This window comes from Canis aureus, chromosome 21, assembly GCF_053574225.1.
Source record: "Canis aureus isolate CA01 chromosome 21, VMU_Caureus_v.1.0, whole genome shotgun sequence".
Taxonomy (NCBI): Eukaryota; Metazoa; Chordata; class Mammalia; order Carnivora; family Canidae; genus Canis; species Canis aureus.
In genome coordinates, this window is record NC_135631.1 from 2800630 (window position 1) to 2823620 (window position 22991).

Here is a 22991-nt window from a genome sequence, read left to right on the forward strand (position 1 = left end):
GGAGCCTGATGCAGGACTTGATCCCGGGTCTCCAGAGTCATGCCCTGGGCTGAAGGCGGCGCCAAACCACTGAGCCACCTGGGCTGCCCAGTTATTTAGTTTCTTATTTGCCTCCTTTTAGCATACCGGGTCTGTGTGGGCAGGACCTTTTCTGTTCCTTGCGGCTGTTCGCTGTGGGAAGGCAGCGCCTAGCCTATGGTGGGCACTCGCTGTTGCTTGAGCGCACGTGCACTGAGCACTGAAGATGGGATAATGAGCAAAACCTGACGAGGTCTATGAAGCTTAAGGCTTGGGCAGCGGTTGCCTCATTTTTACAAGCCTGACCCTACGTGGGAGGCCCTCAGGAGACCGGCCCCACCTCTGGGGATCCGGGGTAGGGCGCAGGGGCGTCCAGCGCACACAGCTCCCGCGGGGATGGGTGCACGGGGTCACACTGGTCTGCCGGGGCCGACTGCAGTGAGGACCGTGCAGGCCACCAGAGGGCTCAGGTCCGCAGCGCTGCCCACCCTCCGGTAAACAGAGGTTGCACGCCGATCTCTCTTTTTTTTTTATTTATTTATTTTTATTTTTTTTAATTTTTTTTTTGCACGCCGATCTCTAAACGGTGAAGTTTTGGCCGCTCCCGTCTGCGGCCCCCGGGCTCAGCGCGGCGTAGACGCTGGTGAGTGTTTACTTGGAGAGCGAGTGAATGGACGGTGAGTGAATAGTTGCGAGACGATGAATGAATAACGGGCTCTTATTAGAAAAGGAATTTCAAGGGTTCGAGGCCGAGAAGGTGGGAACGTTTCCAAGAAGTGCCCCCGTCCCCGGGGGTTGCCGGAAGGGCTGGGGCTTCTGAGGTCACGACGCGTTTCGTTCTCTGCGAAGGTGGCCTCGGAGGCCGAGCGCGCGAGCGGCGCCGCCACCCACCCGGCCGCCAGGCAGCGCGCTCCTCCCGGCCAGGCGCGGCCGTTGCCATAGCTACAGACACCGCGGGGCGAGGAGGAGGCGGGCCGGGCGTGACGTCATTCCCGGCGCGACGCTGCCCCGCGCCTCCCGCCTCTGCCGGGTGCGGGACCCTCGGCCCGCCCCCGCCCCCCCCGCTCTCCACCTGCGCGCTTCCCCCGTCGCGCCCTCCCCCGCTCTGCGCCGGCGCGGTGCCCGCCAGGGCGCGCAGGGGAGCCCGCGAGGCGCATGCGCGGTGCGGGGCCCGCCGCCGCCGCTCTGGGGTTGCCGCCGCCGCCGTCCCTGCCGTTGCCGCCTCCCTGCCGGCGAGTGTGGGAAGGAGGAGCTGAGGGCCGCCGCCGCCGTTGCCGCCATGGGGGTGAGTGAGGCAGAAGGAGGAGACGCGAGGGTCGGGGGCGCTCCCTGGTCCCCTCGCCCCCCGCGCCCCCATTGTTCCTTGAACCCCCTCTCACGTGACCCTGACCCCCTCCGGCCTCACGTGACCTCCACCCCCCACATGACCCGACTCCCCCGCCCCCACTCCGAGCGTTCCCACCCTGGGCGCAGCTCGGGGATCCCGGGGAGCCCTCTTCTCCGGCCCTCACCCCCTTGGCTGTCCCCCGCCCCTCGCGTCGCGCCCGTGCTGTCTTCCCGGCTGACGACTTCTCATCTTCTTGGCCTCCCTCTAACCCCTGCGCGGGCCCTGGGGTACCCCGCGCCCCCAGGGGTCACCCATCACCTGGCTGTCACCGGCTCTGCGGCTTCCCACGTCCTAGGCGGCCTCTGGCTTGCAGGGAACCGAGGCCCAGAGAGGAGGCACGCAGCCAAGGTCACAGGCAGGGAGCGGGGCCAGACCCTAACTCGGACCCCCTCGACCGCCGGCTGCACTTCCCGCTGGCGAGATTCCCGGTGAAGTCGGTTTCCCTGCACCCTTTGCAGACCTGTCCTCCAGGTTCCTCCTGCTCCTGAAACGTTCTCTCCCCTTCCAACGGAGGGGAGGGCCTGCTCGCGAGGCCTCCCAGACACAGGGTGGTTTTTAATCATTACTTGGGTGGTTGAGTGCTGCAGGTGGCTTTGCCTGGGGAAGCGGTCCGGAGATGAGCAGGGAGGGGACTGATGGGGGCGCCACTGATGGATGGCTCCAGCCGCGCAAGCTTAGTGACCACCTGTTCTGTGTGAGGCAGCCTGGAGGTGCGCCCTTCCCTGGCATGTGCCCACAGAGAGCTGGGCAGAAGTTATTAAAATATTTCTGTGAGTTCACCTCCCTAAGTTCCAGTTAGAATAGTATCAGTCACTCTCCTGAAAAACAAAAAAAAAAAATGGAACTGGTCCTCCCTGGTACGGTGTAGATTAGTTTTTCTTTTTTCCGTTTTCTTTTTTTTCTTTTTTTCAAAATCTGTACTTTTAAAAAAATTTTTATTTATTTATGATAGTCACACAGAGAGAGAGAGAGAGAGGCAGAGACATAGGCAGAGGGAGAAGCAGGCTCCATGCACCGGGAGCCCGACGTGGGATTCGATCCCGGGTCTCCAGGATCGCGCCCTGGGCCAAAGGCAGGCGCTAAACCGCTGCGCCACCCAGGGATCCCTGTACTTTTTTTTTTTTTTTTTAAAGGTTTTATTTACTTATTCATGAGAGACACAGAGAGAGAGAGGCACAGACATAGAGGGAGAAGCGGGCTTCATGCAGGGAGCCCGATGTGGGACTCGATCCTGGGTCTGCAGGATCACACCCCGGGCTGCAGGCGGCGCTAAACCGCTGCGCCACCGGGGCTGCCCTGTAGATTAGTTTCTACGTGGAGTTTTCACTGCCTTTAGGGAGCCCTGACTTTGGAGCCTGGGATATCTCAGTTCCAGTTCTATCTCCACTGGCTCGCAGCATGATACTGTACCAGTGAGGTGGCCTTTCTGAATTTGAATTTCCTCCTCTTTGTAATGTGGATGATGGTCCCCCCACCCCACCCAGTAGATTGGAGGATTAAACGAGATAGTAGATGCAAATAGCCACATGAAATCCTGGCTGTTGTTTTTGTTTGTATTCACCTTTTACTTTAGTTATCCAAAATAGATTTGTGCTACTTTTAACTCATTGGGCTTGTCCCTCCTGTTGTTAACCTAGATTTTTCTCTCAAGTCATTATTGACTGAACAAATCAACTTGTTGGACAAAAATAGTCATCTCACCCATGTCAAGCATTTTATGTAATCCACGTCAGAACACATTCATCTTGTTTCAGCAAGGAATTTGGGGTACTATGTACTTTTTTTTTTTTTAAGATTTTATTTATTCATTCATGAGAGACAGAGAGAGAGGCAAAGACAGAGGCAGAAGCAGGCTCCACGCAGGGAGCCCGACGTGGGACTCGATCCTGGGAACTACAGGATCACGCCCTGGGCCGAAGGCAGGCGCTAAACCGCTGAGCCACCCAGGGATCCCCCTGTACTTTGTATATAGGAAATCAAGTCTGGAGTCCTTAGGCAGAGTTAACCCAGATTTTGGTGAAAGGTCCCAGACCCCAGCTTTTGTTGGAATGAAGTAAAATCTGTGCCGTTGGTATCTCTCAGTGTCTACTCGGCATCAGCCACTACGGACTGAGTAGCAAACAAGGAACATAACATGCCCTTTGGGTTCAACACTTCCTCACTGGTTGAGTTGAAAGAGCAAGAGTCAGAGATACTGTGACCCTTGCTTCCTTTAGGGCCACTACATTATTACTCATACTTTACAGATGTGTTTCTCAGAATGTCCCCTGCCTAGTCTCTTCTGGCCTAAAAGTCACTGCAAAAAGAGAGACTTGAATCTTCCTTCTTGAAACAGAACTGGAACCCTCTTATTATCCTCAATTCTTCCCTGATAGGGGCTGTGGACTCCCCACCTCATGTCAGGAAGGTCGGTGTTTGTGGCGAGCACTGCCTCTTAGGGAGCCTTGCTCCATTTGACAGCCTGACCTTAGGCTGAGAGAGAATAGTATCAGATGGAACACCCTTCTCTTCAAAGTTCTTTCACCCTTGCTGCCCAAATGTGTTGTCTTTTAGACATTAGAATTCAATCTCTAGCTCCCTTCACCAAAAACGGAGGTTTTTTTCTGGATGGGGTGGGGTAAAGGTATTGACACTAAAAATCTATGAGATGCCAAATCTCTTTTCTGAAAGGTGCCTCCTGCCCCCATCTGTGTGCTTTTTGTTTTTTAATTTCTCCCTGTGACTCCTGGCAGTCTTAGAACTGCATGTGGAGATACTACTTCAATAGGAACAGTGAGGGATGCCTGGGTGGCTCAGTGGTTGAGCCTCTGCCTTTGGCTCAGGGCGTGATCCCAGGGTCCTGGGATCGAGTCCCAAATCGGGTTCCCTGCAGGGAGTCTGCTTCTCCCTCTGCCTATGTGCCTCTCTCTGTGTGTCTCTCATGAATAAATAAATAAAATCTTTAAAAAATAAAAATAGCAAGGGGAGGAGTTTCACAGCTGCATGTGAAAACACTTACATCACGCTTTATAACAAGTCCTGTATAAATGTAGTTGATGTTGTGAAAGAAGCATGGATTTTAGGGTTCAGACTTGGATTTGAATCTCGGATGATTCACTAGTACTTGCTGTCTGCTGAGCACTGGGTATACACTGACTAATAAAAGCCAGTGTGACCTCTACCTAATGGAGTGTATAGTCTGGTGTGAATGGAGGGAGAGGGTGATAGAGAGAGCTCTGAAAATTCTGTTCACCCTGAAAGCTCACAAACCTCTCTGTGCCTCAATTTTCTCATCAAAGAAGTTGGCACACATAACTTGTTATCATAAAGACTAAACTAAGTCCTCTTTATTTTTTTAAGATTTATTATTTATTCATGAGAATACACAGAGAGGAGAGAGAGGCTGGGGGAGAAGCAGGCTCCATGCAGGGAGCCCAACATGGGACTCTTTTTTTTTTTTTAATTAATTTATTTATGATAGTCACAGAGAGAGGGAGAGAGAGAGAGAGAGAGAGAGAGGCAGAGACACAGGCAGAGGGAGAAGCAGGCTCCATGCACTGGGAGCCCGATGTGGGACTCGATCCCAGGTCTCCAGGATCACGCCCTGGGCTGAAGGTGGCGCTAAACCGCTGAGCCACCAGGGCTGCCCCTAAGTCCTCTTTATTAAAGCATTAGGAGAGTAGTGTGTGACACAAGTGGATCCCTGTAAACAGAATTCCTTATTTTTAAAAATTTAATACATTGTATCATTTTGTCCTCACAATAGTCCTGTGAGGTGTAGGCATTGTTAGCCCCTTTTTCACTGATGAGGAAATTGAGATCCAGAGAAACTAAGTAACTTGCTGAAAAGAGATTAAATAACTTGCCCAAAGTTACACAGCTATTATTTGGAAGAGCTGAGAATCAAATCCAAGTCTCTTGACTCAAAATCCCACACTCTTTTTATATAAAGCTCCCTTGGGAAAGACACTTAACCGCAATGAGCTTTACTGTTCACTGTGCTTATTTCCCATTTTAATTAGGAGAATTTTCCTGTGTCCCTGCAGGATAGCCTTACCTCCAAGAGGCAGGGCAAAGCTAATTGGAACAGTAGGGGACCATTTTTCCTAGTGTGTGTTAGGTTTGAGGGAGAGACCCTGCCTGTCCTGGCCTGCTGCAGCCTGCCATACCCTGTGTGCAGGCAGTGAAGCACTTAGGGGTCTTGGGCCATGGCAGCCCTGAGCTGCACTCAGGATTGTCTGGCTGGCCTGTTCCCTTGCATGAATGAGCCCATAAATCTCCTGGAGGCTTGGGGTTGGCCCCCTGCTGCTTGTGCTTAGGAATTACTTAGCGTGCTTAGAAATTAGATGCTGTGGAGGGAACCCACGTTTCAGTGCTTTCTGGGTCCTGAGAGTCACACTTTCCTTCCAGCACCTTTGATCTTTCAGCTCTGTGTCGTGCGAAGAGAGAACTAGTGTGCAGGGTGGAGGAGGGGAACTTCACTTGCTTCTACTGTAAAGGGGACTTCTGACCTGTCCTTTCAGCTTTTTGGTGAGGCCAGCATTCGTGTCCCCATTTTTCTGGAGATGGACTTGTTTTTACGGGTCATGCGGGGGTGGCAGAAGGAGAACCAGCGTGGCCTGAGTGATGCCAGAGCTCATGTTCTTTCCTGGAGGCCGACTGTCTCAGTTTTCCCTGTTCCTTACCCCTCCCTCGGTGTAGAGGTAGGGCCTAAGGCAGCACTTGTGCTGGTATGGTGTGTCAGCCATCACCAAGCCAGAAAGGTGATGAGAAATGAATTGCTGAGTAGCTACCTTAACAGTTCCTAAAGTCTGGGCTTTCTTTTGGCAGGACTGAGAAGGAAGGTCTTTTGACATTGGAATAGGCCTTCCCATTGCGAGACAGCGTGGCTGGTGGAATAAACACTGGATCTAGGGCCCAACCCCTGGGATTAAGTCCCCCTCTGCCACTTACTCTTGGGGTAACATAATCACACCATCCCTCTGAGCCTCACTCAGTTTCCTCACGTGTGAATGGAGATGCTGGGTTTTCCCTAAGAATCGAAGCAGGTGTTTGTGAAAGTACTTTGTGAGCCGAGTGTCTCTCAATGTTGTTTTGAAATTCAAATTCCCAGGGAAAAAGATGGATGCCCTGAAACCTGTGTGCAGTAGAAAGGAGCTGGTTTGCCCCTCCAGTCCTAGCATTATGAAGACAGTCTGTTCTCTTCTGTTCCTTCCTTTAGGGAAGTAGGAAATGGGATCTAGCCGAGCTTCCAGCATAAAATAGCTGTTGGGTGAGTTTACACCCAGAAGAGCAATCCCTGTGATTTCTTTGTATCAGAACTCTTGCCTGTTGGACCCTTGACATAAGAGTTAGGCAGTGTCATTCCTTGGAGAGCTGAGGGTAGAATTTATCCTGAGAAACTTTCCTAGTATCTGCTTTTTCAACTTCCCCTTTGCTGGTGCCAGTGTCAAGGCTAAGGTGCCATTGGAGGTAGTAAAGCGTCTCTGTGGTGGTGAGCCCGGGAAACCAAGAGGTTGGAGTCAGAAGAGGTAGTGAGGTTGGTAGAAAAGCAGAGCCATCCCACCAGTGTCTTTGGGTGCCTTTGGCATTTGGGCTGGGTGAGTGAGCAACTTTGGATGCAGGTGCTGCTCTGGTCTTCCTTGGGAATGAGAATGAGAGCCCTCGTTTGTTGAGCACGTGCCATATTAAGTCTCACTGGCCTTCTACCGCAGAGGAGGTCTCATGAGCCTCACTCACCCCATTCATCAAATGAGGGGAGGAGGTGCAGAGAAGGACTGGATGTTGCCCAAACACTACTCTGAAGAGCAGGAAGAGGCTTTGGGTAAGGTCTGTCAGACTCCAGGTGTGAGCTCTTTTTCCTGTGTTACTAGCTTTTTACAGGATGGTAAATAAGAGGATCTATGTAGGCCTGAGAGAACCCCATGTGAGCCATACAATAGGATTTGCTCTGTATGCAGTTATGGGTGATTTGCGCATTGGTGACTCTGTGCAAGGCCACTCTCCCTTTGCTCCCCCCACCCCCCTGCTGCCTGTGTGTCCTGCAACATGGCCTTGCTGACCATGTATCAGCATGGCCTCTGTCCCCAGGTGAACACCTTGAGGCCCTTCACTCTGCCCTTATTCATACTAGGTGTGCAGTGGGTGCCTGCTGCTCATTGGCCTTAGCTGAGCAGTGTTTCTGTGGAACAGTTCGGTCTTATTAAGCCAGAGTGCCCTGATCTTGCTTAAAAGGGGACCCCCCAAAAAGGAAAGGGGATCCAGCGCTCAGAAGGGCTCCCCCAGACCAGATCTTTGTCTTCTGAAGCTGAGAAGGCTTTGACTAAACTCATGTTTAGGAATAGGTGTCGGGATCCCTGGGTGGCGCAGCGGTTTGGCGCCTGCCTTTGGCCCAGGGCGCGATCCTGGAGACCCGGGATCGAATCCCACGTCAGGCTCCCGGTGCATGGAGCCTGCTTCTCCCTCTGCCTGTGTCTCTGCCTCTCTCTCTCTCTGTGACTATCATAAATAAATAAAAATTTAAAAAAAATTAAAAAAAAAAAAAAAAAGGAATAGGTGTCATTGGCTACCTCAGATACCATCTCCTCCCTGAAACCTGCCCTGAATATGTCTAAAATTAGTTGTTCCCTCCTTAGGAGGGAATGGATGAGTACATATTTATTAGGCACCTGCTGGGGGCCAGGCTCTACTGCAGGCATGGTCATGTGCTCTCACTGGGTTCTCACAGTGATCCAGCAGTCCTGAGGGTCAGTACTTTTTCTGACAAGGAAGCTGAGAAGTCTAGTGATGCTCCCGAGCTCTCATGACTAGAAAACGCTTGCATCTTTCCCATCCCACTGAGTGTGCAGCAGCCAGGATTGGAAGTTCCCGCTGCTGAGGCCAGGCCTGTGGGCCCAGGGATTGACTGAAACGGTTCCTGAAACGGAAAGTCTCTGGTCGGCCACAGCCCTTCCAGCCAACTTTGCTTTTCTGTGTTGCAGAGGAAGTCAAGCAAAGCAAAGGAGAAGAAGCAGAAGCGGTTGGAGGAGCGAGCTGCCATGGATGCTGTCTGTGCCAAAGTGGACGCTGCCAACAGGGTGACTCCTCTTTCCTAAGTCCCTTCCTCCTAGAACTTCAGCTGGGTTTTCATTTGACTTCTTTTGGCGCCACCCTGTGGCAGAATTTTGTTATTTGCTAGCTGAGGAAAATGAGCCCAGCAGGGGAGTTGCCAGGAGGGCCAGAGGTTGGCCCAGGTGTGTAGGGACATGTGGACTCAAATGGAAATGGCTGCGGGTGCCTGGCTGACTTAGTGAAGCATGCATCGACTCAGTCTCAGGGTTGTGAGTTCCAGCCCCACACTGGGCATGCAGCCTACTTAAGAAAACAAATGGAAGTGGCTACTTCTCTCTGTGGGTCTTCTTCCGTACCAATAGAAGAGGGTCTGGAGAAATTTAGGATCTTGCATTTTGGAGAGGAAACCTCCCTGGTAAAATGTGTTATAGTTTCCTCACTCATTCCTTCAAAGTTTATTGACTGACCATGAAGTACCAAAGGTTGTGCTGACACCAGGAGCAGGAGGCAGCAGTCTGGTTCAGGGGGCACAGGCAAGGAAGGAGTAGCTGTGACGCTGAACACTCAGGTAGCCCCACTAGAAGCCATCTTGGCTTACAAATGGAACTGGAGAGATTCTGGTCATCTGTCTTGCAACCATTTCATATCCCATTTTTTGTTATTCTTTTAGCCCACCCAATAAACAGTCCACATTTATAAGGAGGTGGTTTAGGGACATGATTGCTCCGTTTTGGGTTTTGACTTGGGGTTAGTTGGGGGCCTCTTAGAAGTATGCAGGTGAGGAGCACCTGGATGGCTCAGTCCATTAAGCATCTGACTCTTGGTTTGGGCTCAGGTCATGATTTCAGGGTCCTGTGATCTAGCAAGGAGTCTGCTTGAGGTTCTTCCTCCACCCCACCTCCTGTGCATATGTGCACTTTTCTATCTCAAATAAATAAAATATTAAAAAAAAGAAAGATGCAGTTAAGTGGAGCACCTGGCTGGTCCAATTGGTAGAGCAGGCAACTCTTGATCTCAAGGCCGTGAGTTCAAGCCCCACACTGGGTATGGAGCCTACTTAAAATAAAAAGAAAAATAAAGAAGTATGCAGGTGGATCAAGTGGCCTCTCTTTTGGGTCAGGTGACCTATAGGCCAGTATTAATTAGTATTAGTCTAGTAGCGTCTCTTCTTTGTGAAGTGAAGCTGACTTAACTCTGTTGGGCCTCCTTACTAGAAGGGCTGCTCCTGGGCCAGGAACAGTCTCCTCATGTGGGTCTGTACACTGTCATATTTGAGGGCAGAGCCTGCAGCTGTGCCATGTATGTGTGCTACTTCTAATTTTTTTCCTCCACAGCTTGGAGACCCTCTAGAGGCTTTCCCTGTGTTCAAGAAATATGATCGAAATGGGTAAGTGGGTTTTTTTGTTTGTTTGTTTGTTATATTTTATTTATTTATTTATTCATGAGAGAGAGAGAGAGAGAGAGGCAGAGACACAGGCAGAGGGAGAAGCAGGCTCCATGCAGGGAGCCTGATGTTGGACTCAATCCTGGGTCTCCAAGATCACACCCTTGGCTGAAGGTGGCGCTAAACCACTGAGCCACCCGGGCTGCCCGAAATGGGTAAGTGTTTAGCACTCCTGACTGTTATCACCTTGAGTGTCTGAAGGAATTCACCTTCCCACAGTATGCTTCCTCCCACCCAAATTCTCTCATTCTCTGTTATGAAAAAGGAGAAGCTATGGAGAGTGTCTTATTGATATAAAAGCCCCTGGTTAGAGCAACAGAGGAATCCATAAATGGACAAAGATTGTATAATCTAATTTTTATTTAAGATGTATTTATTTATTAATGAGAGAGAGACCGCTGAGCCACCTAGGCATCCCAAGATTGCATAATCTTAGACTGACATTTCTTTAGGATTTGATATTCTCTCTGGGTGAAGAATCATAGAACTGAAACAAACTTGAAACATTATCTAGGCTGACTTCTTCCTTTTATGCACGGGCGAATCAAGGCTAAGAAAAGCTAAATAAGATTTCTTTCTTTTTTTTTTTTTTTTTTTTTTTTTAGATTTATTTATTTATTTATGATAGACATAGAGAGAGAGAGAGACGCAGAGACACAGGAGGAGGGAGAAGCAAGCTCCATGCAGGAGCCTGACGTGGAACTCGATCCCAGATCTCTAGGATCATGCCCTGGGCTGCAGGTGGCACTAAACCGCTGCGCCACCAGGGCTGTCCCTGAATAAGATTTCTGAGCCACAGGGTTTCTCCCTGGTTGCTGAGGGGGCTTTAATTCCCAATGTAGGGGTGCCTGGGTGGCTCAGTGGTTGAGCGTCTGCCTTTGGCTCAGGTCATGATCCTGGGGTCTTGGGATCTAGTCTTGCATCAGGCTCCCCACAGGAAGCCTGCTTCTCTCTTTGTCTGTGTCTCTACCTTTTTGTGTGTCTCATGAATAGATAAAGAAATTTGAAAATCTTAAAAAAAACATTCCCAATCTAGGGCTCTTTCCTTGAGTGTATGATGTAATTAATTGTTAAAAGCCACTTATTAGCTGTGTGACCTTGGACCCTGGGCTTAACCTCTCTGTGCTTCTATTTTCTTTTTTTTTTTTCTTTAATTTTTATTTATTTATGATAGTCACACAGAGAGAGAGAGGCAGAGACATAGGCAGAGGGAGAAGCAGGGTCCATGCACCGGGAGCCCGATGTGGGATTTGATCCCGGGTCTCCAGGATCGTGCCCTGGGCCAAAGGCAGGCATCAAACCACTGCGCCACCCAGGGATCCCTGTGCTTCTATTTTCTAATCAGCAATGGGCCTAATAATAAAATGATTTCAGGATACCTGGGTGACTCAGCGGTTGAGCCTCTGCCTTTGGCTCAGGGCATGATCCCGGAGTCCAGGGATCGAGTCCCACGTCGGGCTCCCTGCATGGAACCTGCTTCTCCCTCTGCCTATGCCTCTGCCTCTCTCTCTGTGTGTCTCTCATGAATAAATAAATACATAAAATCTTTAATATATAAATAAAATGGTTTTGTCAGAAAGATTAGGTATAAAGTGCTAGTGCCTGGAGCGTACCAAAACCTAGATCAGTGTTAGCTGTTATTGTTACTAATCGAGTTTACTGCTGTGGAATCTGGGTTAAAGCCCCCTTCCCTTTTCTGTCTTTTTAGTTTATAAAACAGGAAGTATAATCTGTCCTATAAGAGCTGTTGTTAGCTTAAGGAAAAACAGGGATTATGGCTTTAGAGAATCACAACTGTGGGTTTGAATCAAAACTACACCTCTGATTAACTGTATTCGGAGAAGCCACACTCCTTAAGCTTCATTTTTTTGTCTGTTAAACTGAGTGATGATGCCAAACTTGCGAGGTTGTTTTAAGGAGGAAAGAGAATTATATCCAGTCCTGTAAGTAGCAGCTGGTATGAGTATTTTATTTTATTTTATTTTTTTTGGTATGACTATTTTAGTGAACAAGATAGACAGATGTAAATATATGTGAATTATGAAGCAAACACTTTAGCAGGTAACACTATATCTGCTTTTTCTAGGTATGTCTGAATTTCATAGTATCACATTAACTTGTTCTTCCTGTCTGTGACCAGACATAATACAGTTCTTCCCATAGCCTTGCCATTCAATGTCTGGGAAGCCCTCTGATACAGTTTAGAGATCCCTTACTGTGATGTCTTCTCATGGTCCTTATTCCCCCTTCCCCTGAGTTTGAGAAAGACCAGAACAGTCCTGAATCAGGCATTGCCAGCTGACTCTGGGCTCCTTTGGTGCCTGAATTTTGTGTGATTTGTGTGGCTGTGATCCTGCTTTAACATACTTAACTCAAAAGAAGAAAACTCAGATTAGTGGAGAATTCATACCTGCAGACTGCCCTTCAGAAAGTATATGGCTGAGCCAGATGTAAGGCCGTGTTTGGGCATTTCTGACTACGACATGGTCAGTCAGTACTTACAAAGAAAGGCTCTTCAGAACCAAGAAGTTCCGAATTTATAAGGCTGAGTGCACGTGTAGCTCATATGGCAGACCAGATAGCAGAGGTGGTAGTGGCCTCCAGTGGGCACATCCTCTGTGGGGTCGTGTCACAGAACACTGGAAGGTCCTGACCCGGGGCCTCTCTAATAAGGACCTTAGTGTTGCTGACTTCAGTCCTGTCAGAATGCAGTACTGCCTGAGATTGAGGTTCCACAGTTTGGTCAAGGAACTGAACTGTGATTTACTAACATTCCACATAGAAGTAAATATAGTCCAAGACCTTAACGTCTACAGCATTTGTTAATTTAGGAAAATAGCATGGAGTTGGACATTGCTCCACCCTGTTTGCTCAGCCAAGAACACCCACTGTGTCCTCAAAGGAAATGGCAGGCAGGACCCATCAGGAGGGTGATGGACCGTGGTCTTAAAGGCCCTAAGGTGCCATAGCCGCCCAATGAAGAGTCCGTTTAGAGACTGAATATCTAAGGGCAGGAACTAAAGGGACCAAGAAGACTGGGGCTTATAGCAAAGTATAGAAGAGAGGCTGGAGAAAGCAAAGAGGTGCAGAGAGCGACAGGAGTTCACAGAGTGCCCAGGCCGATAAGGGCCTCTCAGGGCAGTCAGGAAATGGGACTGTGGTCGGGGAGGTGGGGTGGGCTTGTGATAACAGTTGTTCTTCTTGGCCAGAACGGCTTTGTTCCTTCAGTGGCACCTTCCATGGTCACGTCTTGGAAGGCAGGTGAGCCCAGACCAAGCATGCTGCACTGTGAGGCCATCAGGGCAGCAGGCAGTGCTTGGGCCTACCTCAGGCCCCACACGCTGCCTTTCCCTCTGCTTCAGGTTAAACGTCTCCATCGAGTGTAAGCGAGTGTCTGGACTGGAGCCAGCCACCGTGGCCTGGGCCTTCGACTTGACCAAAACCAACATGCAGACCATGTAAGCAAGCCCTGACAGGAGGGGAGCCTTGCTCCTCCCTTTGTGGGGTTCCCCACCCTGACTGCCCCACATTTCCCAGGTACGAGCAAAGTGAGTGGGGCTGGAAGGACCGAGAGAAACGAGAGGAAATGACGGATGACCGAGCCTGGTACCTCATTGCTTGGGAAAGCAGTTCGGTCCCTGTTGCCTTTTCTCACTTCCGGTTTGACGTGGAGTGCGGGGATGAAGTCCTATACTGGTAGGAGCCCAGCTTGGGGTAGGGCGTGGGGAGGACACACTGGTGCTGCTCTGGGCACTCAGCTGGGTGGCAGAGTCCACTGTGCCGGTCTGGGACCAAGGGCTGCCAGGGCCCCAGGCTCCTCTGATGGTCCCTGCCTCTCCATGCTCACTTGGCTGCTTTCTTCACCCAGCTATGAGGTGCAGTTGGAAAGCAAGGTGCGGCGGAAAGGTCTGGGGAAGTTCCTCATACAGATTCTGCAGCTCATGGCCAATAGGTAAGGGCCCCTGTCCCCCCAAACCCCATGTGTCACCCCTTTGGGCCATCCACTCTTCTTTGAGCCTTGTGGAGGACAAGACTCCTAGGAATGTCTTGGAAGAAAGGCATCTAGAACCCTCTCAGTAAAAGACTCCCTGCCTTACTGTGACCCCAGATTTTGTACACGCAGCTCTATGCAACAAGTGCTGCTGAGTGCCTGCTGTGCCTGAATAGTAGGGTGCAGAGAGGAAGTGGAGAAGAAGCCAGTCAGGTGGAGGCCTGATACCCGTGTAGTCTGGTCAGCCCTGGAACAGAGGACAGCACTGAGTGCTACGGGTGCCCAGCAGGGAGGCTAGAGTTGGGGCTCAGGGGAGTGCTTCTTGGGAGCAAATGGGCGACAATAGGAAGAGACACAAAAGAGGCGTGAGTCAGCATTGTTTCTCTTTCTGCAAGGTGTTTGCTCTGCTTTCTTTTCAGCACACAGATGAAGAAGGTTATGTTAACTGTATTTAAGCACAATCATGGCGCCTACCAGTTCTTCAGAGAAGCACTGCAGTAAGGAGCTGGGCCCTGGTGTGGGACGCTCTGGGTGGTAGGAGGTGCCTGCCCCAGGGCCTTTACCCTGGTCCTGGCCCTCATTCATCCTGAAGGCTGAACTCCCGGTCTAGTGATCCATGGGAATAACCTGGGCACTGATGAGATGGTGTGGGCATGCCCTCAGGCTGTGCCCTCACTCCTAGGGGTTTCATAAGTGTGGCTGGTGGAAAAGTTCCCAGGCTAGGGGGAGGAAGGCAGTCAGCTACCTGTAGTCAAGCCTTTCCTCTTGCCTGCCTTGCAGATTTGAAATCGATGACTCTTCCCCCAGCATGTCTGGTTGCTGTGGAGAGGATTGCTCCTACGAGATCCTGAGCCGGAGGACCAAGTTTGGGGACAGCCAGCACTCCCATGCGGGTGGGCACTGTGGTGGCTGCTGCCACTGAGCTCCCAAGCTAGAATGCTCTCTTCCAAGGTCTGTCCTCTCCCTGAGCTCACACCGCTGGCCAAGTGCCCTCAGAGCTGTGGCCTCCTCAGCCCTGCGTGTGCCAGGCTACAGCCTGAGAGCACAGAACCCCTGGGGTAGAGCAGTCCGAGCTGCCTGTCCTCTCTCCTAGAAGAACAGAGTGCTCTGAAGGAGCAGAGAGGAGAGGGTGCTAAGGGAAGAGCTGGCGGAGCCCGGGCATGACATGGACCCTCTCACAGCAACTGCCTTCTCGCTTGGCCCTTGTGCCCTTGTGCCCTTGTGCCCTTGAGCATGAGGTTCCCTGACTTCTCTGCAGATGGATTCCTGACAAGCCTTCCCCCTCCCCCCCGCCACACACACACTTGGACAAATGGAGTGTTTATAGCTACCTTTATAAAATCCTGGAACCATGGGTCAGGGTCTGGCTGGTCCCCAACGAGGAATGGACTGAGTGCAAGATCTGGACATAGAGATAGGCTTCGGAGAGAATCCTGTTTCATAGACAAATGCTCTGATGGAGACTGCGGGAAGGTCTTTCGTGCCACTACACTGGGAAGCAAGAGAGCTCTTTCTAGCTGTGCTTTGATGGGCCCACGGGTAGTGTGGAGGCATCCCAGGGGACCAGCCCGTTGGGAGGAAGGCTCCGTACCTCTCTGCATTGTTGTTGAGAGGATGAGAGGACCAGGAACAAGGTGTGGACAGGGGCCCCCTGGGAAGAGAGTTGCTTCTCTGGGCTTTTGTACTTTGCTGCATTCTAGCATAACCTCTTGATCTCCTGGCAGCAACTCACCTCGAGCTTTCCATTCACGGAAACAAGCCAGAGGTCCTGCCAGTTGTTCTCCACCGCCCCTCACCACTTCTCCCCTAGCTCACCCTCACCTGATACCTCTGTTCTCACTCTCAAGGGGAAGAATTACATTAGGGAGCCCCTGATCTTCCCCCAGAAGGACCCCTTGTTCCTGGCATCTTCAGTGCTGTTGCCTCTCATATCTTGGTGCTGATCGCTCTCTGCAGGTAGAGCCTCCCTCCCTTTTCAGAGAGCCCCCAGCCAGCAGCAGGCCCTACTGCCTGCACTCCCCAGCCTTGACCCTTGCTGCCTCAGTGAGGCCTTGGTGCCACTGCCCTGGCTGACAGCTCTGGCTGCGGCAGGAATGCCTCTCAGTGGCCCAAACCGCTGCTTTTCTCTCTCTCCACTGTCACCCTGTGGCAGCGGACTGGAGCTGGGGGAGAAGGCCTTCCTCTTCTCTCACAAGATAGAGAGGCTGTGGTCAGAGCTTATATTTGCTCTGATCTCTGGGCTTTGGGCCCCTTCCAGGGACGAATATGACCAAATCCTCATCCAGGAAAAAGCACCTGCCGCCTCCCTTGGGCATCCTTGAGCTCTGCTTCAGGAAGTGTCTTCAAGGTTCTAGCCTTTGTGAAGTTGCTCTCTTGGAGGTCTGTCTGTCCTGACCTCAGAGGCTGCTCACCCCCACCCTCTACCCTGACTCAGGTGGTCTCTGCTGGCGGGTCTCTTCTCTCCTTTCCTGCTGGTGCAGGGGCCTGTGCACATGGCCTCCTTCACCTAGCCTGGCCCTCCTCGGAGTGCTTTGTGGCTCCTGACCCTGCCAGCAGTGGATGTGGCACTCCCTTGGAGAGGGCCTTGCAGCTTTACACTGGAGTAAGCCCATCTCTGCCTCTACCTCCTGGCTCCCAGGGGATTCTCTGGGGGAGTGGGAGGGAACATTGGTGGGCTCCTTCTAAGAATCATGGAATGACAGAAGCATGCTTAGGAATTTTTTCCTCTGATCCCTGTCTGTTGACACAGAACAGATATTTATTGTCTCATCGTGGATTTCTGATACCTCCCACTCAAGGGGATCAAAAGGAACCCCACTGTAAATTCCTCATAAGGTGAGTTTGGTGTATGTTGTCTCTTTCCACTCATTGAACACCTGCCACTGAAGCCCACTGGTAGATGAGGTGCTCGGTGCTGCACCCTGCTCTTGTGGCCCCTGCCGCCGCCGTCTCCTGGAGGGCTGCTCGGGGCCAGGGCTGGGGTAAGAGAGGCGCCACCTAGGACTAGCAGGTTCCTCTCTTTCGGTGTTGAGCCCATTCACTTCTCAAACATGAGTCTCTCCTTCCCCAGGTCTTGGTTTTGAGAAACAGCAGGTCTTTTGTTCCCAGCTTTTTTGTGTTTGTTTGGGGCATGTTAAAATATTTTAAGATTTTTTTTAATTGTATCCACCCTATTTCAGGTTAGTTTTGTTGATGTCAGATGTGTATATGACATGTATATGGTTGTTTTTAACCCTTTCTGGGTTTTTTTTAGAGGAAACAAGATAAACTCCTTGATACTTTTTTTTTTTTTCTTTAGCAACTTGTTATCACTGGAATCAAAGGGAAAAGTGATCTCTTTTTGCATTGGTTGTATTTGTATGTCACAAATAAAAGACACTTTGTTCAGCTGCTGGGATTGTGTCCTAATGCTGGGGTACCATGGGCAGTGTGGTCTCACAGATACCTCTGACCTTCACACTGTCTTCAGTGTTTGCCCTGAGCCCTGGGAGGCACGAAGCTGTGAGGCTCCACACACCTTGCTGTGAAAGAAGCCTTGGCTTGAGAAAACTTTAGGGTGTCTGGGACAAGCAGCCAGCGGTGGGAACTGAGACAGAGTATGTGTGTTTGTGTCCCCTGGGGAGAGGTAAAAGGTCTTTCAAGGGATGCCTGCTTTGCATCTTGGACAGACTCCTAAGCCAGGCATCATGATGTTTGACATCTTTGGCTAAACGTAAACTCCAATGTACTTGTGTGCGAGGAGTGGATTGAGAGTGTTGATACTTCTTTCTTCCCTTTTACTTTATTGGGTTAGTCAGAATATTCTTTGTCTCTTAAAAAGAGTCCAAAGCCCTCTTTTCTCCACACAAAAGACAAAGGCTCAAAGGAATGTAACTCATGTCAAGCCTGACAGGACAGGAAAGTTACAAGCTGGGAGAGACTCAGCCCCTGGTTTGTGACAGATGGAGCTATGCAGTTTCTCTTCCAGGCGGGGACTCCTGCCAGTCTCTGGCCCAGGGTAAGCTAGGAGGAGAGGCAGGAAGTGGGCTAGGAGCTGGGGTTCAAAAGCACTTCCTGTGGGTGCTGGAGGGGCTAGCCTCGCTGTGCTCCTGCCTGGGAATCACCTTTTCCTGAAAGGTGGAAAGGGAGGAGGCTAGGAGGAGCCCCAAGTCACAGGGAACATTTGTGTTCTGGTAGGGCAGCAAGCTGGGGAAGGAGAGGCAGGGTTCATAGCTGTTCAGTGGGTGTCATCCCACCTGGAGATGGTTTGTGCCATTGCCTTATCTTGGAGGCACGAAGAAAGGCATCATATCATGATCCTTGGGAAGAGAGAGAGCTGATCATACAGTCATTTCCCATGCGACAAAATTCTGCCCCCCCTCTCAAGTTCTTTGTTCCTTGCAGGTTGTTTTAATCCCAGGTAGGAACTTCTTGGAATGACCATCCCCTTGTCACAGGGGAAATGGGGAGAGTTGGAAGGCTGTGGGGCCCTTCCTTGGTCCCTGCTATGAGGGGGCCGTGTGCTCGCCTCCTCTTCCACCTCCCCAAAGGACTTGGATGCCTCTTGGGTCCTCCAGTAGCTGCCTCTACCCCTCCCTGCAGCTGCCACTGAACCTTTTTCACTCAAGTGGTACTTGTTGAAGTGCCTTCAGTGAGCAGATGGAGCAAGAGGCACCATTTCTGCATGAGAAATATCCATTTCATTCAGAACATGAGCTGGTTTGAAAAGGACTATGCTTTGCCAGTGGAGACAACTTGGTCACCAGGTGGTTTCTGCTGCCAGGTTTTGAAGATGGTCATTTTGGGGTACCTGGGTGGCTCAGCGGTTGAGCACCTGCCTTTGGCCCAGGGCGTGATCCCAGAGTCCAGGGGTTGAGTCCTACATCAGGATCCCTGTGTGGAGCCTACTTCTCCCTCTGCCTATGTCTCTGCCTCTCAAAAAAAAAAAAAAAAAAAAAAAAAAAAAAAAGGTGGTCAGTTCAACAGCCTTGATCTTCACGGTGCGGGGTACTGGGGCACTGATGTTCCGCATCTGATCTGCAATGCGCAGGTACATAGTGGTGCCCAGGCAGGCTGTTGTTGGCACACAGGTCTCTGGATGTCAGCGTCACACTTGATGAGGGAGTTCTAGGTCGCCCTGGTGATCCTGGCAGATTCCGTGCCTGGTAAGGCAGGCACTTGTCGGTCTCAAGACCCTGTCTTCCCTCCCAGGGCTTGGCCTAGAGAAACAAAGTAGACTTTTCCTGTGGCCAACCTGTTTGTTGAAGGGGCAGTGTCTCCTGAGGGGTTCCTTCTGTCCCATGCGGGGGATGGGGACTGTTGAGAAAAATGGGGACTGGAGTTGAGAAGGCCAAGGTTGAAGGCCTGGCTTGCCCACCAGGATGGCCTGAAGGAGCGTGTTGAGACAGCAGCAGTGTCTGTTGCATAGTGATGACTTGTCTATCAGGTGGCTTGTGGCTCTTCTCCAGAGGAAGAGGCAGCCACAGCCATCTGGTGCTCCGAGTATGGCTCCCGACCTGAGCTTTTCCTTCACATCCTGTGTGATCTCCCCGTCAACCGGGTGGGGAAGAAGGAATTGTGCCAGAGCTCTGCCAGATGCCCTGGCTTCCAGGCTGCAGCCCACTTGATCCCCTCTGACTTGGGCCCTCTGTGTCCCATTGCCTACCCAGGGTTGGAGAAGCACCTGTGCGAACCCTCCTACTGCACCTGCGTGCACACATGGTCTCATGTTCCCTGGAGGTTGGCTGTGCAGAAGTGGACAAGGTGAACCTGTGAACCTATATTGTTGCTTTAGGAGTCCCTGCGGTGAGATCTTGAAGATGAGTGCTTGCTATGGGCTGGCAGGGAAAGACTGCCCATGCTGGGGCTGAAGTCAGACCACACTGCCCCATGCTTAGTGTAAACCAACCCAAGGTTAGAGGGATAAGGCCCTCAAGGAAGGCAACCAGGCTGGTCAGGACCTGGAGCCTCCAACAGAGTGGGGCTGTTTACCTTGGAGAATGGTTTTGGGGATCACCGCGTGAGCCAAGGTGAGCAAGCAAAACTGGAGCCAGCTGCTGCCCTGGGGGATGGGGTCCAGCTGTCCTCCATGGACTGTTCACTCCAGGGCCCTGGCGTGGAAGAAGGCTTGGTGCACCAGGTCCTACATCACTGTGTGGTCTTGCCCTGGTACAGCAGCAGAGAGTTGCAGGGAGTAGGCCTAGGAGGTAGCCTCAGCCACTCCTCCCCTTGTACCAGTTGTGACAAGGAAGTAGCCGTGTTACTTCTTCATGAGCAAGGATCTTTATGAGCTAGCAAGGCCCCAGCCAGCCAGGTCCAGGTGCTGGATGGTGAGGGGCAGAGTACAGCCCTCATAGAGGCACATTGTGCGTGCTGTCATCCCTGGAATCCAGTATGATGTCTGGGGAGTAGATTGAGGGGGAGCAAAGCGGTGGCCTGCACTCCTGGGGCAGCCCTGTCCAAATGTTGGTTACAGGGAGCGAGAAGGGACAGGGACATTGACTGGAGGGGTGTGGGGGGCTAGGGATGGAACTGTCAGGGGCAGGGACTTAGGGCCTTCCGGGGGCCTAAGAGATGGGGGTATCGAGAACAATGAGAAAGAATGGGGAACTCTCCTTGGGCTACAGATGGAGAAGAGGTCAGGGGTTCTGTGACTGAGAGAAGCTCAAGGTTAGGAGTTGTGGGTCCAGCCAGGGGTCTGGAAGGCAGAGAGGTCTGGATGCAGGGTCACAGCAGGATAGGGGTGAGGCTGGTCCTCCCTGGTACAGCCAGAGGCATATGGCCACAGCTTAGGCTTGAATGGTCACATACCTGGCAGGAATGTTAGTCTCTACCACGACCTCGGGCATCTTTTCCCTCTTGACCTTAGGGAGATGGGGCAGGGAGGCCTTGGGCATGCTTGGGGAGTGGTCCAGCCCGACAGCTCCACCCCCTCTTCTGGTCTCAGTGTACCCATCTACACCATGGAGTTGGGAGCAGCACCCAGGCTTGCTGATCTAACAGCTAGGAGTTCTGCTGAGAGTCTTGGTGGTCTGTTAGCTGTGGGGTTGGGCAGAGCTTGTCACACCAGTGTCGCTGGACATCCCTAAACCTCAGCATGTGTAGCACAAAGCACATGAGCCGGGTGATCTTACCCTCATCACACATGGTTGCTGACTGTGGGCCAGAAGGGGTTAACTGCCACCTGGCTCCAGGAGGATGGTTGAGGGGGAGTGGCTGGAATTTTCCAACCAGGTGCCACACCCCTGGGGGTGCTGGGTAGGACAGCTACATTCCACTGGGGGGAGAGCACCCCTGCCTCTGCACCCCCTTGTCACTCTATAACTCCCTGCCTCCCTCATCAAGCCGTGTCTCCCCCGTCTAAACATCTGGTGCCTGCTGACAGCTGTGCCCCAGGAAGAGCAGATGCCCCTCTGGGACTCTGCCCACAACCCGCTCTGGTGACTCCTTGCTCTGCCTGGACCAGCACCAGCTTAGGTTTCCCCAGTCAGCCTTTTCCTTCTGGTGAGACCAGCCCCTCCTCCCTCTTTCTCCTGCTGGATTTTGCATGAAAGCCACCATTTTGCAGATGGGGAAGCAAAGACCCAGGTAGGAAAAGGGTAACCCAGCAAATTAGTTTAGGATCTACACCCCCTTCTCGAACCCTACTCCTTTGGATACTGGACCCTTCCTAAGCCTCCACTAGGGCCTCTGCTGCTCCCCCCACTCCAGGGAGACAGTACCTCCAGGTCTATGGAGAGACTGCAGCTGCCCACAGTGAGAACCCTGGAGTGGGCTCCTTCACCCTGTAGCCCTCCCTCTACCAGCCCCTGGTTTCAGTGCCCAGCACCCACTCCACATGCCAGGAGGAGAGTCTAGGCCAGGTGGGAGAACTGGCAACCCCTCACTTAGGTTCTTACCAACTCCAGGTTAGGTGCTCTGGGAGGTGGTGAACTCCAGAAGGTGTGTATGTTGGGTATCTGGGGGATTTATACCTTATGGCATCAAACCGCTGACATGCAGCCCCCTCCCCAGGCTTCACAAGCTCCATATTTGGGCAGAACAGCTATTGGGCCTGCACTTTTCCTCAGGGACCTAGGGTGGGGGATACCTAGTGTTTCTCTAACCCATGTATGGCCAGTGGGGTCAGGGGGCAGCTTTGAGTTGGGGCAGCTGGTATCTTTGCAGCCCATATATGACCATCAGGCCTTGGGGGCCTGGATTGTGAAGCTGGTCTCAGGAGTAGGGACCAGTTCCCCTACCATCCCCAAGGCTTGGGATCTATTCCTGCAGCCCCATTCAGGGAAGAGAGGGGTGGGGGGAACAGTCTGAGGCCCTGGGATCAGGACCCAGGCTGGGACCTCTAGGCCTCACCCCCATAGAGAGACTTCCAACAACTTGAGTGTGTGTGTGTGTGTGTGTGTGAATGTGTGTGTGTGTCCTTCCAGGCTTTTATCTATGTCTACTTCTCTCTCTCTCTCTCTTTTTTTTTTTTTAAGATTTTATTTATTCATGAGAGACACAGAGAGAGAAAGGCAGAGACATGTGCAGGGAGCCCGATGCGGAACTCGATCCCAGGACTCCAGGATTATGCACTGGGCTGAAGGCGACGCTAAACCGCTGAGCCACCCAGGCTGCCCCCTATCTACTTCTCTAGATATTTCTTCTTCTTCTTTTTTAAGATTTTATTCATTTATTCATGAGACACACACACACACACAGGCAGAGACACAGGCAGAGGGAGAAGCAGGCTCCAAGTAGGGAGCCTGACGTGGGACTTGATCCTGGGTCTCTAGGATCACGTCCTGGGCTGAAGGAGGTGCTAAACCGGCTGCCCTCTTCTTTGTTTTCTAAAAACAAGATCATATCATACATTTGTTTTTCTTGCTTTTTTCATGCTGTTTTGAAGTTTTTAAACTGAAGTGTAGGAGACATACAGAAATGTGCATAAGTCGTGAATGAACAGTCACCCATGATGGCATCATCTGGGAGTCAACACATGTTTGTCACCAACACCCAGAAGCCCCAGCCTCTCTGGATCCCGTGCCCTCCCACTTCCCCTCCATGATTCCCACTACCTGACACCTACTCCTCTCATTGGTGGCTTTTGTCCTGCCTGCTGTTGCCCTTTGTTTTAACAAGACCACACAGCCTCTGTGCCTCTA

At 51.6% G+C, this 22991-nt stretch overlaps 1 protein-coding gene across 2 annotated transcripts; it reads left to right on the top strand.

The window, feature by feature from the left end:
- The first annotated feature begins 1144 nt into the window (after positions 1-1144).
- Positions 1145-22991, top strand: NAA40 (N-alpha-acetyltransferase 40, NatD catalytic subunit). Of its 2 annotated transcripts, XM_077862146.1 has the most exons (10): positions 1145-1303; positions 8365-8460; positions 9769-9821; positions 13241-13336; positions 13416-13574; positions 13747-13830; positions 14289-14366; positions 14650-14762; positions 19518-19611; positions 22736-22991. In XM_077862146.1, the coding sequence occupies exons 1-10, from the start codon at positions 1298-1300 to the stop codon at positions 22740-22742; spliced, it is 786 nt and encodes a 261-aa protein (XP_077718272.1). In that variant the 5' UTR covers positions 1145-1297; the 3' UTR covers positions 22743-22991. The 2 variants fall into 2 exon arrangements, with proteins under 2 accessions (XP_077718272.1, XP_077718273.1); XM_077862147.1 differs by lacking the exons at positions 19518-19611; positions 22736-22991 and having other exon boundaries at positions 14650-17261.